At 41.5% G+C, this 16,712-nt stretch overlaps 1 protein-coding gene across 2 annotated transcripts; it reads left to right on the top strand.

Moving 5' to 3' along the window:
- The first annotated feature begins 9,163 nt into the window (after positions 1-9,163).
- On the top strand, positions 9,164-16,205 carry LOC141764649 (keratin, type II cytoskeletal 8-like). Of its 2 annotated transcripts, none has more exons than XM_074630011.1 (9): positions 9,164-9,710; positions 11,359-11,567; positions 12,403-12,463; positions 12,611-12,706; positions 12,827-12,991; positions 13,112-13,237; positions 13,377-13,597; positions 13,712-13,752; positions 15,311-16,205. In XM_074630011.1, the coding sequence occupies exons 1-9, from the start codon at positions 9,243-9,245 to the stop codon at positions 15,649-15,651; spliced, it is 1,728 nt and encodes a 575-aa protein (XP_074486112.1). In that variant the 5' UTR covers positions 9,164-9,242; the 3' UTR covers positions 15,652-16,205. The 2 variants fall into 2 exon arrangements, with proteins under 2 accessions (XP_074486112.1, XP_074486102.1); XM_074630001.1 differs by having other exon boundaries at positions 9,172-9,710; positions 15,314-16,205.
- The last annotated feature ends 507 nt before the right edge of the window (positions 16,206-16,712 follow it).

Below are 16,712 nucleotides of genomic sequence, written 5' to 3'. Positions count from 1 at the left end.
TTTTAGTGCTTCACGAATCTTGGACAACTCTCAGTTTATTACCGCTCTCAGCCTGGCGTGGCCTTGAATGAACTCCACTCCCCTCCCTCTTTCTCTTTGGTTTCCTTTCGCCCAGCTGCAGTGCAGATTGAGAGCCCTCACATGCTTATATACAAACTCAAACAAATATATTTGCATACATGCATATGCATTTTTATGCATATGATTGTGGGCACCTTGACAGATGCACGAAGGAATGCGGACATGCATGTGAGTGTGATACACTCTCACACACTCACTTTCCTACATCCTCCCTTCCTCTCTTGATCATCCGCTATTGACTCACACAAGATGATCAAAAGGCACAAAAAGAAGCATTTTGTTAATCTTTTTAATGTCTATCTATATTCAAGTTTTAAGGCCAGGATCGTCAACAAAGTGCAGGGGGTCACACATCAGAGGTTAGCGAAATGTGTCGACTAAGAGGCATTTTCTCTGTGGGATGTCATGTCCATTTCTAGCTCAAAGACTTTTCACAGGAAGACATAAAAGAAGCAGTGAGTTAGAACTGTTACAGCGGAGAGTCACCAATACCCCCATTTATCATGTGGTAACTTCACTACCTGATAGACTGTCTTTTAAAGATACGTATGAAGGAAATGTCTTATCTTTTGACACCTTTGAAAGCACATTTAGTACCAGAACAAGCAAACAGCAGTATGCAATCATTTAAGACCAGCCCAGTGGTGGGAAGTAACGAAGTACATTTACTCAAGTACTGTACTTAAGTACAAATTTCATGTAGGCTACTCGCAGCCTACTTTACTTTTTCCATTTTCTGCTACTTTATACTTCCACTCCACACATTTCAGAGGCACATATTGTACTTTTTAATCCACTATTTGATAACGAGGCAACTTTGTAGATTCGGATTAACCATATAATTAACAAATAAAATATGACACATTATTGTAAGATAAGATACAATATGTTAAGGAGGGAAATTCACAAGCTAGCTGTGTATAAAGTATGCCTATGCATTGAAATAGCTCCACCTTAACCAGCTGCAACATTACAGTGATGAGCACATTAATGCTTATAAATGATCCAATAATATAATGTACATATTTCTGAAATGGGCCATTCTTCATAAGGAGTACTTTTATTTTTGGTATTTAAAGTAGGCTATATTTTGATGCTATTAATTTTGTACTTTTACTAAAGTAAAAGTTTTAACGCAGGACTTTAACTTGTAACAGAGTATTTCTACCCTGTGGTATTGCTACTTTTACTTAAGTAAAGGTCTGAATACTTCTTGCACCACTAGTTTAGCCTGTTGGCATGCTAACATTTGCATATTAGCACTAAATACAAAGTAGGCCTATGGCTGTTTTGCAAGTATTTGCAGTTTGTTTTGGACATTTTTTTATTTTTCTAGTTAAAATAGTTAATGGATCACCAAATTCATTCATCATTGAATTTATTCTCTAGGGCAGCGGTTCTCCACCAGGTGTCCGGGGACCCCTAGGGGGTATTTGAGGGAGTTCCAGGAGGTCCCCAGAAAAATGAGGAATAGTTTATCTTCACTATTTAATTCAGTGAGTAAGAGTCATAAGAGTATTCTGATCATAGGTTTCACTTCCTCCATGGTTAACTCCTCAACTTTGACACCTATATAATTCTGGTGTTAATCATATCTAACAACCAAAATATTTTCAGATGGAGGTCCCTGAAGAGAAATCTCATCAAATGTGGGTCTGTGACCTAATGTGTATCAATTTAGGGGTCCTTGACACAAAAAGGTTTGAGAACCACTGCTCTGTGGACCTTGACCTTAAGGCTTCTGGCCAAGGTAAAGGTCTATCTGTGTCCCAGGGATACACATGCTTTTATACCTCTCGGTTAGACTACTGTAATTCTTTGTATGTGGGTTTAGAACAGTCGTCTCTTCCCAAATGCAGCTGCTCGCTTTCTAACTGGAAAAAGTGATCACATATCACCAGTTCTGGCCTCCCTCCACTGGCTTCCTGTCCATTTCCGGATTCATTGTAAGATTTTATTGCTTGTTTTTAAGGCTTTAAATGGGCTGGCATCACCTTAGCTATCAGAACTATTGCACCTTCATACTCCAGTTAGAGCACTGAGGTCAACCAATCAGATGCTCCTGGATGTCAACAGAACTAGACTCAAAAACAGGGGCGATCAAGCCTTTGCGGTGGCCGCCCCTACTCTCTCTGGAACAGTTTACCTCTTCATATTAAAACTGCTCAGACCACAGAATCGTTTAAGTCGCTGCTGAAAGACTCACCTCTTCTCGCTGGCGTTTGATTAAGTTTATTTTCTGTTGTGCTGCTACTCTTTCTCTGCTGTTATGTGCACATTATGTTTATTGTTTTTCCTCTGTTCTTATTGTTGTTTGCTTTTTATTCATTTTTATCATGTACACGTGCTATACAAATAAAGTTTGACTGACTATCCATAGCAAAATTCACAGAAATCCATCCAAAGGTTGTGAAGATATTTCACTCAGAATCACAAATGTCAACCTCATGGTGGCGCTAGAGGCAGAGGCGTGTCCAGACATTTTTGATAGGGGTGGCACCAGTGGGGCACTGACTTATGCAGGGGTGGCATGAAGTGTGAGCAGGAGCGCCTGCGCAGACATATACACTCACATATGCACGCACGCACACACACACACACACACACACACACACAAGAAAATACACACCCACACCCAGGTGTCGGCATAGCATTAATTTACCATTTTTGTCTCCACAACCCATATCTACTTCATTTACTAACACTGCAAACAAGAATAGACCTACTAGTCACAACATTCAGGAAAAGGCAACATACAAATGTGATTGAAAACTACCATACTTTATTCTAACCTCAAAACAACCTTTCAAGGTATGATATACAGTACATAAAAAAAAGACAATGCACTTTCTGTATAAAGTGCCAACAAAATTACAATAAATAAGCCTGTTTGGGCAAATCATTTACTTGACAAAACTTGTCACATGTGCCACAGTGTAGTAAGTTACTGTAGTATTCTCAGCAACAGAGAAACCTGAACTCCCAGGTATAAACAAAAGTCACATCCCTCCTCACATACCAGCACATCTTGTTTTAACATTGTAAAGTGAACTGTTAAATAATGCCAAAATAATTTGTAAATTCCCAAAGTAGGTTACATACAAAAGAAAATCCTTATTCTAAAACAGTCACTTTATAAAGTGCCAACAAAATTAAAATAAATAACTCTTTGGGCAAAATATTTACTTGACAAAACTGTGCAAAACTTTACATGTGCAACAACGTAAATGGTTGGAGGTACAGACCGTGTAGAATATTTTATCAACAGAGATAGCTGATCTTACCAGAGCTTACGTGTGCATAAAAAAAGCTTACATCACTTGTAACAAATCTTGTTTCAACACTGATTTGTTACAGTAATAATGCTACAAAATAACCTGTGACTCCAAAAGCCAACATAAGAAAACAATGCACATTAAAAAACACAGTCACTCTCCGCCTATAAAGTGCAAACATATTTAGAATACATACGCCTCTTTGAACAAATTATTTAACCAAACAAATTATAAACTTTACATGTGCTACAGTGTTGGTTACTCTAGTATTACCTAGTATTACCATTCAAGAGACCCAATCTGTTTTGACAGTTCCTTCCTTCCTTGCTTCCTTCCTCCCTCCCTTCTTCCTGTCCTTCTCTCTTTCTTTCCTCCCTCTGTCCTTCTTTCCTTGCTTCCTTCCTCCCTCCCTTCTTCCTGTCCTTCTCTCTTTCTTTCCTCCCTCTGTCCTTCCTCTGTTCTTCATTCCGTCCTTCCTCCCTCCCTTCTTCCTTCCTTGACCTGAGGAAAACAGGAGGGTTAAAACAGTGCAATTCGCCTGTTCTTGTGTTTGCTTGCAAACACTTTGATAAAATCATCCATGTTGAGTGCCCTCGCTCTTCTTGACTCAATACTTAGCAAACCTAAATGGCTTAGTCTGTTGTCTAGCATGGTTGTCCTCAAATGAGTTTTAATGAGCTTTAGAGCTGAAAAACTCCGCTCACATGCAGCACTGCTGACTGGGAGGGCTAGATGGCTAAATAGTAGCTTTAGCATCGTTGACAGTCAAAACAGTGTTTGCTAATGAGATGAGATGATGACAGCCTTGTGCCAATTACAATAAAAAGAAATAAAACAAGACAGGGTAAATGTTTAGCTTATTACCGTTACAGCTTTTAACTACAGGCACAGTAAGTGTAGTAAAATGTAGGCTACTCACATCTTTCACGACGACGCTCCAGAGACGTGTTGCTTTCATAGACTGAGTTTGTTTCACCTGTAGGTTCACCTGCTCAAACTTCTTCTTCTTCGCGCCTTTTTTTTTGCAGGCTACATACTACTTTAGCGCATCTCTGCCTCTCAGGTTTGAGAAGGAACTGCAACTCTAAACAAGAGTGCAGTTTATATTCAGTGCCGTGGCCCGCCTCTGACTGGGCATATAGCCAATCATATTTTAAGATATTGGGGTGGCACTTGGGGTGGCCAATCAGATTTCAGGGGTGGCCCGTGCCACCCTAGGCCACTCCCTGAACACGCCAGTGGCTAGAGGAAACATCAGGGGCCTCATGTATAAACGGTGCGCACGTACTAAAATGTTGCGTACGCTGTGTTTCACGCTCACACCGGGATGTATAAAAATCAACCGCAAACTCTAGACCAGTCGTGAGAATGTGCGGGCCGTCCTACAAACTCTGTCATCTGGCAGCGTCAAACTACAAAGTGCTGAAACTCGCCAAATGTGTAAAAATAATTTTTCCACTCAACTTACTGAGCTTTATTTATGATGTTGGATAAAAAAAAAACCCACATATTTCTTAACTAGTTTGCGCATAATGTTTAACATCAGAAAGGCACAACAAAAACACATTTAAACTAATTTCCCAGAGATGACATGTCTTAACCACCGTGCCAAAAACAAAATCGCATGCTGCACAATGTGGCAAACCACCGTGGTGAGCCTGTGTCCCCTGGAGCTACAGATGGATGAACCGGACCCTGGCACACCTAACAATGAGCCAAATGCAGCAGCTATACGGCGCCGTTTGGATGAGATACATGCCTTCGGAAGCCTTCGGGAGCCTTCGGGAGCGCACGGTCAGCTGCTGTGGAGACGTTGCGTTTGTTACTGGTTCCTGATGAAAGACCATCAAATAAAATATGTTTTCTAGCTTCCACCTCAGTAACAAACATTTCAATTTCACACTCTGTGAAATTCTTCTTTTTTGTTCCTTTTCCAGCGTGATTTGCCGTTGTTATTTGGACAATAAGTGACAGCATGGCGCGTGTTTATAGTCATTTGCATAGTTATTAATGGGAGGAGACAAGGCGGACCAAGTGGCACGTGCAGCTGCGCTCAATTTCACGTCAATTGGGATGTATAAAGGAAAGGTGCGCAGGAACAGGCGTACGCACGGTTTTATACATGTGAACATTTCTGTGCGTACGTACTTTTCCAATTTTGTGAGTACGCCATCTTCCAGTGTGAAAGCTGCGCAGTCTTTTATACATGAGGCCCCAGGGGGACACCAAAGTCAGTAGGCTTCATCCATGCAGGATTATGTACGTTTAAAACAAATTTCATGTTAATCCATTCAAATTTTGCTGGGATTTTTCCATCTGGGCTGACTAACACTGCCAACCCCAGAGTCATGCCTCTAGTGTGGTTACCAAATCAGCAACATCCTCCAGTATGGATCAAGTTTCATGCAGCAGATATAGCATAGTCAATGAGGAGCCGTGATGATAACATGTGACCACATCATGCCACTCCTCCTGTGAAAATGTCCTGGGCTGAAAACATACACTTCTATCTTCAGTCACCAGGGGGCATGAGTCTCAAAACGAACTAACCGACTGTACTGAGAGAAGAGTGAGGAGCCCACAGAACTGCATGTTCTGTACCTTTCTGCCTGACATGTTAATGTGTTCTCCCATTGTTAAACTCCATGCACCGTGTGTCGAAGTAGATTTCCTTCACGTGTGCACTGGAATCTCTGTTTGAACATGCATCACAGGGCGAGGCAGGAATTGACTTTCATAACTGATTTCACTGATAGTGGGTGCTTCTGCTGACTGCAAAGTTCAATTTTAATACCACAACTGAATCCAACGCTATCTCATCTTTAAAACATTTAGGCTTTTATAGTGTTTGTCTTTCCCTTTTAATTAATTTTCTGCATTTCCCTGCTCTATTTGCACTACTTTTTCCTCAATTCCAGACTTTGATTTTGCATTGTTTATATTGTTCATAAAGCACTGCATGCAGCAAGTTCATTAAAACTACAGTGTGATGTAAAGATGCATGCAGGAGGGAAGTCATCCCCTTTGCTATGGCGTTCAGCCTGTTTAAGATTACTGTACCCCATCATGAATCCCAGCCCACATCTCAGTCAATCTGTCAATCATTGTGAAATAGGTTTGTTTCTTATCTTTGCTAATTGTCTTCTCGTACCCCCCACTCGCTCAGCTTTTCTCTCCACCACTCCTCTCTGTCTTGTAGCATGTACGTGTTTCTCTCAGCACATTCCTGACTTGATGTGTAATCTAGCAGCTTCATACAAACCAAAGCATCACCGGCCTCTTAAGGGACTTAAGGTCAGAGGGTGAGGTTGGCTTCTTAAGTTACCCTCTTACTCTCCTCATGCAGAAAAAATCAGGGTTTGTCTCATTTGGAGGAAGGAGATTTAATTTAATCATGTTTGAGTCATCAAACACAGTGAAATAAACACAGCTCCGTTCATCTGTTGGTGTAGCCTATTTGTCGGAGAGGCTGACTTAATGAAACAGCACAAACTGGTTGACTTGTACATATATGGTTGCCTCCAAGTTTAGCACAGCAGCTCCATTGTGAAGAGTCACGTCACTGTTTGAGAGCAGCCAAGCAAAACATGCATTTTTCTGATTTGTCCAAAGCCTGAAAGTCCCTCTCAGGTTGTTAAGATGCACTTTCCACAACATGTGCCACCTTTGCTGGTGAAGTTTTTTCATAACCGCATAAAACCTTGAAAACAAAGGGAGGGGAGCAAAGGGTTTATTCTGGTGAAAATTAGGCAACTTTCATGAGAAAAGATCATGAGTCATAAATCTGCCCATGCAGTGACAAATGAATCATGATTTCCACAGTATGAGATCTTGGTTGGGGGTTCATGTTTCAAATAAACTGTCATGAAATGACACCACCAAAAATGTGGTTTGATATTCAATATGTGCAACCATGGAAACAGAGATACACTATCTATCTATCTATCTATCTATCTATCTATCTATCTATCTATCTATCTATCTATCTGTCTATCTATCTATCTATCTATCTATCTACCTACCTACCTACCTACCTACCTACCTATCTACCTGTCTGTCTGTCTATCTATCTATCTATCTATCTATCTATCTATCTATCTATCTATCTATCTATCTATCTATCTATCTATCTATCTATCTACCTACCTACCTACCTATCTACCTGTCTGTCTGTCTATCTATCTATCTATCTATCTATCTATCTATCTATCTATCTATCTATCTATCTACCTGTCTGTCTGTCTGTCTGTCTGTCTGTCTATCTATCTATCTATCTATCTATCTATCTATCTATCTATCTATCTATCTATCTATCTATCTATCTATCTATCTATCTATCTATCTATCTATCTATCTATCTATCTATCTATCTACCTACCTACCTACCTATCTACCTGTCTGTCTGTCTGTCTGTCTGTCTGTCTATCTATCTATCTATCTATCTATCTATCTATCTGTCTATCTATCTGTCTGTCTGTCTGTCTGTCTGTCTATCTATCTATCTATCTATCTATCTATCTATCTATCTATCTATCTATCTATCTATCTATCCTTTTGAGAAAGTCATTGCGTTTCAACCACTGGACCAGGACCAGGACCAGGACCAGGACCAGGACCAGGACCAGGACCAGGACCAGGACCAGGACCAGGACCAGGACCAGGACCAGGACCAGGACCGGGGTCTAAATTACAGTAAGTTTCAGGGATAATTTACGGGGCAATTCACAGGTCTTTAGACCGCGTCGGAAACACAGACAACAGTGGGCTGAAGGAACCTTTTAGTTCCTTGAAAAGTAGTTCCCGGGACTAAAAGGGAACTTTTGGTGGGAATCCGGCTTTAGTATTTTTTATGGTGTGTTTTTATGGGTAGGGAAACCTCTTGAAGACTAAGGTGGGGTTCATAGTAAAAGAAAAAGACAACCTCTGTTTGCTCTTCTCCTGGCTGATACGGAAGGAATGTCCACTAATAGTCCCTGTTTGTTTGTGTGTGTGTGTGGATGGGCATCGTCTGGTTTGGATCATTGATCACAGCTGATAATGGAAACCTCCTGCATGCTGCACCTTATAACTGTGCAACATGCAGTGCATTTTAAACACAGGCTTTTACTTTGAGGTTTCCGATGGTACTACCTGTAAAAGTCGACTTACCTTTCTTTGCTATTTCCAAATTTTTTTCATGCAAGCATTTGTTGCAACACGCCTAACCAAAAACCGTTGGATCACACATATATAATATAGTGGAACATATTCAGTGAGTTAATCAGGTTCTCCCACAATTATGAGACATACAGTTCCAGCCCGCAAGCACATAAAGCACATCACACTGGATGCCCACAATTTACTCCGCAATATGTCACATCCATGAGAACTGTTGTAAAGTAGCAGAGAGAGGTCATAAAAATGATGTGCCTGTTCATTATACCCGAGGTTTGACTTTATATTGTGGTGTTGCATGTGTGTGTGTGTGTGTGCAGATGGTACAACTAAGATGTCTTTTTGAAATACAGTATAATTTTATTGATGTTTTTTTTTTTTACTGTAAAGCAATGTAATGTTTTAAGTTTTGGAAAATGCCATTTCATAAGTAAAAAAGGTCTTCCAGTGTTTCTGCAGTAGTTTTATAAAAACTGGCACAGCGACTATTATGTAATCCCTGTGCGCTCTCCAGCACGCTGTAAATGTGTAACACAATGTGATTTTCTTCCCTGACATTCCCTCATCCTTCACCCCCCTCCTGCTGAGGATACCAGCCAATCACACCTCAGCATGGTCCCTCCCCTGCTCTCATAAATAGGGACCAGGGAGCGTCTATCTGCCTGACTCTCGTTCCCTCAGCAGAGTCTCTCCTCTCACACCTCCTCAGCACTACAGACACCCTCTGTAACCATGTCTGTCAGAACCATGAAGACCACCAACTACTCCTCCTCCTCCAGGGGCCCATCCCAGAGCTTCAGCAGCCGCTCCTTCTCCGGCTACGGTGGGCAGAGTGTGGGCAGCGGCGGGCAGAGTGTGGGCAGCGGCGGGCAGAGCTACGCTGTCCGCAGCTCCTATGGGGGAGTGGGCAGCAGTGGTGCTGCTATGGGCGCTGGGGGGTTTAAAATGGGTGGTGGGTACATGGCTGGAGGGTCTGCACAGAGAGGAGGTGGAGGAGAATTTGGCTATATGGGCTTTGGTGGAGGTATGGGAGGTGGCATGGCCAATGGTATGGTGGCCCCCATCACAGCCGTGACCGTGAACAAGAGCTTGCTGGCCCCCCTGAACCTGGAGATTGACCCCAACATCCACATTGTCCGCACCGAGGAGAAGGAGCAGATCAAGACCCTGAACAACCGCTTTGCTTCCTTCATTGACAAGGTCAGTCAACTCAAGACTGAGATGAGATATTAAAGCTATTAAAGCATCATTGAAGTTTTATGATAAAAAAAAAACTACATGGGGAAATTTGCAACAATAGCAACACACAGCACATACAGTATTGTTGCTTTATCGGTTTCTGTTGCTAAAGTTGTGTTGGTTCCATGACTGTTGGGATATTAAATTCCACACAGAGTAGTAATATAAGCCAGGAACTTCAGAGGAAATTAGTGTATTGCAAGCCAAAATAGCCCAAGGTGAAAAAGATCTAATTTCAAAATGGAAATCATCCTTGAGACCATGTAGTTCCCAAACTGAGGGGCGTTACCCCTAAGGGGGGCTCAGAGTTATAAAAGAGGGGCGTGGCAGGGCTAAAATATCAATAATGCATGTCTGCACTGGAATTTTTATCTACAAAAGGGGGGGCCCTGCAGAAAAGGTTTGGGAACCACTGCTTGAGACAATCCCTGTAAAAACTGTATATATAACTGCTAAAAGCCACGCTGGGGAGGATAAAGGCTGTTTGGAGTTATGGCTTGGCTTCCTCACATGTTTCCACTCTGAGGTGAGATCATAGTGCTCAGATAAGAGGATCAACCTGAATAAAGAGTACAGCCCACAGGGCTGCGATGAAAAGCAGAACACATTGTGCTCGAAGGGATGCATCCCAGTGTGAACAAAAAAGAGATTGAGTGGTTATGAAAGTAGATAAGGTGCAAGGTGTTCTCTTGCATTTCTTGATTTTGCAAAATCTCATGTGTTGTGTTATTTTCAAATTAAGTTTCCTGAACAATCACAGCCTTCACAAACACTTGCAGAAGTATAAAGAGCGGACACGGTCGAGGAAAGCTTTGCATGGGACAAGCTTGTTAAATACTAAGTGGAGTAGTATCAGAGCAATACCCACTTTATGAGGCTGTATAATACCCAATAAAGCAATTTTCTTGACGGTAGTATGAATCACTGTTATGCACCCACGATCAAAAAGAGATTACAGGAGCGGCTATCTCATCAGACAGAAGCTTGCCCTCTACTTCACCTGACATGGATCCGATTCTCACCCATTGTGACATTCTTGTTCAAGGAGGCACACTGGAGCAATGTAGGATACGAGTTAAGCTGTGAATCAATCCTGCCGAGACCAATTCTTCAGATCGTAAAACAAAGCTTGCATACCATCGCGATATGGCACACAGAGCTGTGTGTCTCTCATCGTGTTTGCAGAGTGGTAGCAGCCGGACCCCACCCAGGGTCAGGGCGCTCAATAGGAGAGTTGAAAAGGGGAAATTGGGAAACAGTGCCTCTTTGTGTTGAAATGTGGCACTAGGGGTGAGAAGTGAGGAGTGAGGAGTAATTGATGTGACATTTAGAGGTGGGAGAAGCTCAATTAGTAATTTTTTTTCCAGTCGATCTTCATGTGGTTCTTTGTCCATCAGCAAACAAAGTGAATCCATTCATGTTGTTTGAGTCACGCCCACCTTCCCTTCCTTACATTCTTTCTCTGTCCACACTGACCACCCTCCCCATACATTATAGAGACATGTGTTTTCTTTTGCCATGACAAAACAAGGAGTGTAGTGTCATCTTCCCATTGTTTTACCGTCATTTCTGTATTTCTTGATCATTCGTTTACTTTGTGCGTCTGCAGGTACGCTTCCTAGAGCAGCAGAACAAAATGCTCGAGACCAAGTGGAAACTTGTGCAGGAACAGACCTCGTCTCGCTCCAACATCGACGGCATGTTCGAAGCCTACATTGGTAACTTGCGTAAGCAGCTAGACAGCTTGGGCAATGAAAAAGTCAAACTTGAGTCCGACCTGAGAAACATGACGGGCCTGATCGAGGACTTCAAAACCAAGTGAGTGGAGAAGAGGAAATTCAACCTTCAGTGATACCCATAACTCAATATTTGACAATGGATCAAATGACTACTTGTACATTAGAGGAGTTGCTGCCGTTCCCCTCAGCTCTATAGGTCATTTTGATGTCTGTCAGCTCAACTGTACAGTTTTGGTTCACTCTCACAGCTCTCATTTCTGTCACAGCAGGCAGATGTTTTCAACAAACAGCTGTCTGTACATTCACTTAAATCTCAGTTTACCTTCCACTGACAGAAATCTGTCCTTTAGATGCAGATTGCTGCGGAGGAAATCACATCTACATAATTACATTTTTCTTTTAAAGCTGCACTAATCGAAACAATTTGTTATAGTAGTAGCAATGAAAAAAAAATGAATACATGTAATGTGAAAGGTGTACCTCTCAGCTCTACAGAGCATTTTAACGTATTTCAGTTTGCTTTGATTGTACGACGTGCTGTTTTACTTCACGCTCATCGCTCTCAGCAGCATTGTTTTCAGCAGCAGCAGGCAGCTTTCAGCAAAAACGCTATAAAAACTCACTGGACGCAACCTGCCCAGCACCAAACAGCACACAAAGTTTGCGACTAGCTGGTGAAAATAGTGGAACATTTAGCAGTAGTATTTACAGCTTGTTTCTGCTGCCCCCAAGTGACAAAAAATATTATTGCAGGTTTTAGTAAATGTCAATTTTGATTGTTTTCACTGTGTGTATGTGGATTAGATGAAATTGAAAAGATTAAAATATTTTTTGTAAAGAATTATAATTAATTATGATTTATAGGGTGTATATACATCTTAAAATTATCTTTTTTTTTTTTTTTTTTTTTTCAGATATGAGGATGAGATCAACAAGCGCAATGATTGTGAGAACAACTTTGTCCTCATAAAGAAGGTCTGTTTAGGTTTTCTAACATATTCCACATCTTGAAACTATAATAAGCCTTCGAGCAGAACGAGCCCACACAATGGTCATTTGTACCGGCAGGGCCGGGGCTGCATGCAACGATGTGTATTCTCAATGTTGTCTTCTCCCGCGCAGGACACTGACGCCGCCTACATGCTCAAGCTGGAGCTGGAAGCCAAACTGGATGGGCTCTCTGATGAGATTGAGTTCCTGAAGCAGATCTATGATACAGTAATGACCTTATTTCACTTTTCAGTATATCTATAGGTCACGTTAAAACAAAGAGCATTTTCAAAATGTTTCTCCATGCCCATGTCTTCTCTGCTTATGTTCATGTATTATCCTGTGTAGGAAATCCGTGAGCTGCAGGGCCAGATCAAGGACACATCTGTCGTGGTTGAGATGGACAACAGTCGTAACCTGGACATGGATTCTATTGTTGCTGAAGTGCGTGCTCAGTATGAGGACATTGCCAACCGCAGCAAGAATGAAGCAGAGACCTGGTACCAGTCTAAGGTGAGACCACTGCGTACCAAAAAAAACCCATCAACAACACCCGGTGTTACTCTGACAACTAAAATATACCTGGATTTTGCATTTTGATGTGTCAGTCTGACTTGTCCCTGTCTGTATCAGTATGCAGAGATGCAGCAGTCTGCAGGTAGAAATGGTGACGACCTGAAGTCAACCAAGACTGAGATCTCCGACATTAACCGCATGATAATGAGGCTCCAGTCTGAAATTGAAAAGGTTAAAGCACAGGTGAGAATTACAGATTTCAGTTCTGTATGTTTCGACATATTTTACTGTAATGGAAATTCAGGAAAGTGTTAGTAGCACCTGGCTATTAAGACTATAGGATGTTTGTGCGACACTTTCACTCTTTGCTTTTTTTCTTTAGCGAAACAATTTGGAATCTCAGATCGCAGAGTCAGAGGAGCGTGGCGAGATCGCAGTACAAGACGCCAAACTCCGCATCAGAGACCTGCAGGAAGCTCTCCAGAGAGCCAAGCACGACATGGCCCTCCAAGTCCGCCAGTACCAGGAACTGATGAATACGAAGCTGGCTCTGGACATTGAGATCGCCACCTACAGGAAGCTGCTGGAAGGAGAGGAGTACAGGTAAGATGTTGCCGTGACAGCACTGCCCTGTGGAGGTGATGAGAAATTCTTTTGCAGGAATATCATTGCGTATATCTCATGGTATTCTGCTTGCTCCTGTCTTTTTCTCTACAGGCTAGAAACTGGAATCAAGACCAATATATCCAAGGGAACTTGTAAGTTCTTGTTCCACATTGGTACAAACATTTGAAGTGTTTCCCTGTTGATTTTTCTATATACAAAAATGAGGAGACAAAAAATAATCACATTTATGTACAATAAGTCTAACAGGATCATTCCTGTTCAGGGTCTCTGAGCAACAAAATAATTAATGTCATAAGATATGATGAATACACTATCAACTCTAACAACCAGTTGACACAGACGCACTGCATGAAGGGAATCTGCAGTTTTTATTCATTGCTTCGATGCATTGTCAGAAACAGAAACCAGGTTTTGAGACGAGGCAACACAAATAGCAAAACTGGGTTTCCATTTGCAAAACATCAAATGCATGCTCCGAAACGCATTACATTCTCTAAACTCTTCATGCAATCATCAAAATTACATCAAGTTATCCACATCACATATATGATATTATCTCTGGTCAGACAACTTTCTTCATTGTTTATGTAACAAATCCAACCAATGACTGCAGTGATGCTATCATAGGTGGCATGTTGGGCTGTCAAAGTTAACGCAAAATTCATTTTAATGCCACTGATTTCGTTAATGCATTAATGCAATTGATCTTCTGGAGGTTGTACCAACGATGTCATACTAGCTTGTCGCGAAGGAGGCTAAATAACGATCCAGACTTACACAAAATTTTGGCAAGGAAAAACTGTCATGGCTATTTTCGAAGGGTCCCTTGACCTTTGACCTCAAGATATGTGAATGAAAATGGGTTCTATGGGTACCCACGAGTCTCCCCTTTACAGACATGCCCACTTTATGATAATCACATGCAGTTTGAGGCAAGTCATAGTCAAGTCAGCACACTGACACACTGACAGCTGTTGTTGCCTGTTAGGCTGCAGTTTGCTATGTTATGATTTGAGCATATATTTTTTTTATTACTTGTGAGGGTTTCTGAACAATATTTGTCATTGTTTTGTGTTGTTAATTGATTTCCAATAATAAATATATACATACATTTGCATAAAGCAGCATATTTGCCCACTCCCATGTTGAGGAGATTATAAAATATTTGACAAATCTCCCTTTAAGGTACATTTTGAACAGATAAAAAATGTGCTATTAATTTACAATTAATCACGATTAATCATGGACAATCATGTGATTAATCGTGATTAAATATTTTAATCGATTGACAGCCTTTCTCTTAAGATTTCCGCGCCTTTCAACCACACATCACTTCATCACACCTGCAAACCTGCTCTCTGTCTCCGCACTTCTGTTAAATGTTCGGCAAACCAGATTTTCTATATGATGAGTGTGTGAAAAGTAAAGAGAACTGTATTTTCTGTCATAGATGACAATTAAATGCAAGTTAATTTGGATAGACTTAAATCACATTCAACATCTTTTAGGCCCACATCAGCTACGGAGATCTCTAAGAAGACGAGTAAACACTCCTACGAAGCCTTTGCAGACACAAAAAGATATTCCAATCATTCTAAACACGTGTACATCCAAATGTCTCCTCTTTTACCACCCTTTACCCCACTACTGTATGCCCGTGTTAATGATTGCCTTTTACTTCTGAATTAGCAGCTGGGAAATACAATGCCTACGGCCTGGAGAGCTCCCGAACCCCGTCCTACGTCAGCTGCTCCTACGGTGGAATGAAGGCCAGCAGCGGTACTGTCGGTGACTTCGATGGAGCAACAGTGAAGAACACCACAATCATCAAGACAGAAACCCTTGTGGTCAAGACCGAGGAGACGATGGAGGAGATGAAAGAGGAGGAGAAGGAGGAGGAGAAGGTGGAGGAGATTGAGGAGGAGAAAGAGGAGCAGCAGCAGGTAGAAATCGAGGAGCCAGCTGCTGAGGAGGAGCATGGGGAGCAGGAGCAGGTGGAGGTGGAGGCTGAAGCTGTGGCTGAGGAGTGATGTGTTTGTTCCTGTTCTGTCAGATTTATAATTTTGGTCTTGGAAGTTAAGAAAAAGCACACCGACTCTGCTTTATTATCCACTTCTTTAATGATTCCCTCACCAAGGTGCCTTCACCACATACTGTTTCCACTGTATAGAGGTGTAAACACAACTTTCCTTCTTTAATAAAGAGGTGCTAATGGATGAGTGTTCATGGGTTCTTTACTGTCAACTGTAGTCTGTGTCACTGCCCGTGGTTCAGAGGTCACTGCACCACACTTGTCTAGCCAGCAGGTGGCACTATTGTATGTGTTTTCCTCTGCTGCACTGTCTTGTCGTTTTGACCTAAAGCACTGCTGTTACATCATGTGTACTGCTGTTAGGAGTAAATTGGGGAATATAAACCATCGCCATGTGAAACTCCTTATGCTAAACCTGCTGTACTTTAAGTAAGATGAAAGCTTGTCACAAAAGTCTTCATGATTTCTGCTTAAAAAAAACTGTTTTGGTGTGCTACCATTGGCAACGCCTGGAGTCCTGTTTGCTCGACAATAAATCTTCTTCAAACAGTATTTTACATGGTGTTCTGTTGTGTTGTGTTGGATTGTAAGGTTCCATATGTGTTTTATGTAGTTGCGCTGCAGTGAAAAACATAATCTTTCAATTCTTTTGAAAGTTTTCTAAAGTTTTTTTTTACAATTGCTAACATCCTTTTGTCCAATATGAGGTCACATCTTCAAAACTATAAAGACAATTAACACAACATCGGTCTGTTGTGGACCAGACGATTACGTAAGAGAAACATTTAAGAACACAAAGAAAGACAGTGTTGGGAAAACATTTGTAATCCTCCTGGAGGGACTTGCTATGCTGCTGTGTCAACACACACACGCACACGCACACAAGCACACACGCACACACGCACACACACACTTTGCGTGCTTTGTACTGTTAACAGTTCAATGAAGAAACTTACATGATATACTGGGCATTTCTCTGACTAGTATCAGCCTGCCTCCGTCCGGGTACACGTTAATTACAGGTGTTTCTCTTTAAAAAAATGATTGGAAGGTCATGCA

This window comes from Sebastes fasciatus, chromosome 1 (genome assembly GCF_043250625.1).
Source record: "Sebastes fasciatus isolate fSebFas1 chromosome 1, fSebFas1.pri, whole genome shotgun sequence".
NCBI classification, from domain to species: Eukaryota; Metazoa; Chordata; class Actinopteri; order Perciformes; family Sebastidae; genus Sebastes; species Sebastes fasciatus.
This window is presented reverse-complemented; position numbering and strand designations above follow the sequence as displayed.

Coding starts and splice junctions, on each gene's coding strand:
- LOC141764649 (XM_074630011.1), top strand. CDS start 9,243: ATGTCTGTCAGAACCATGAAGACCACCAACTACTCCTCCTCCTCCAGG. Junction 11,568..12,402: donor ATCGAGGACTTCAAAACCAA/GTGAGTGGAGAA, acceptor TTTTTTTTTCAG/ATATGAGGATGAGATCAACA. Junction 12,464..12,610: donor ACTTTGTCCTCATAAAGAAG/GTCTGTTTAGGT, acceptor TCTCCCGCGCAG/GACACTGACGCCGCCTACAT.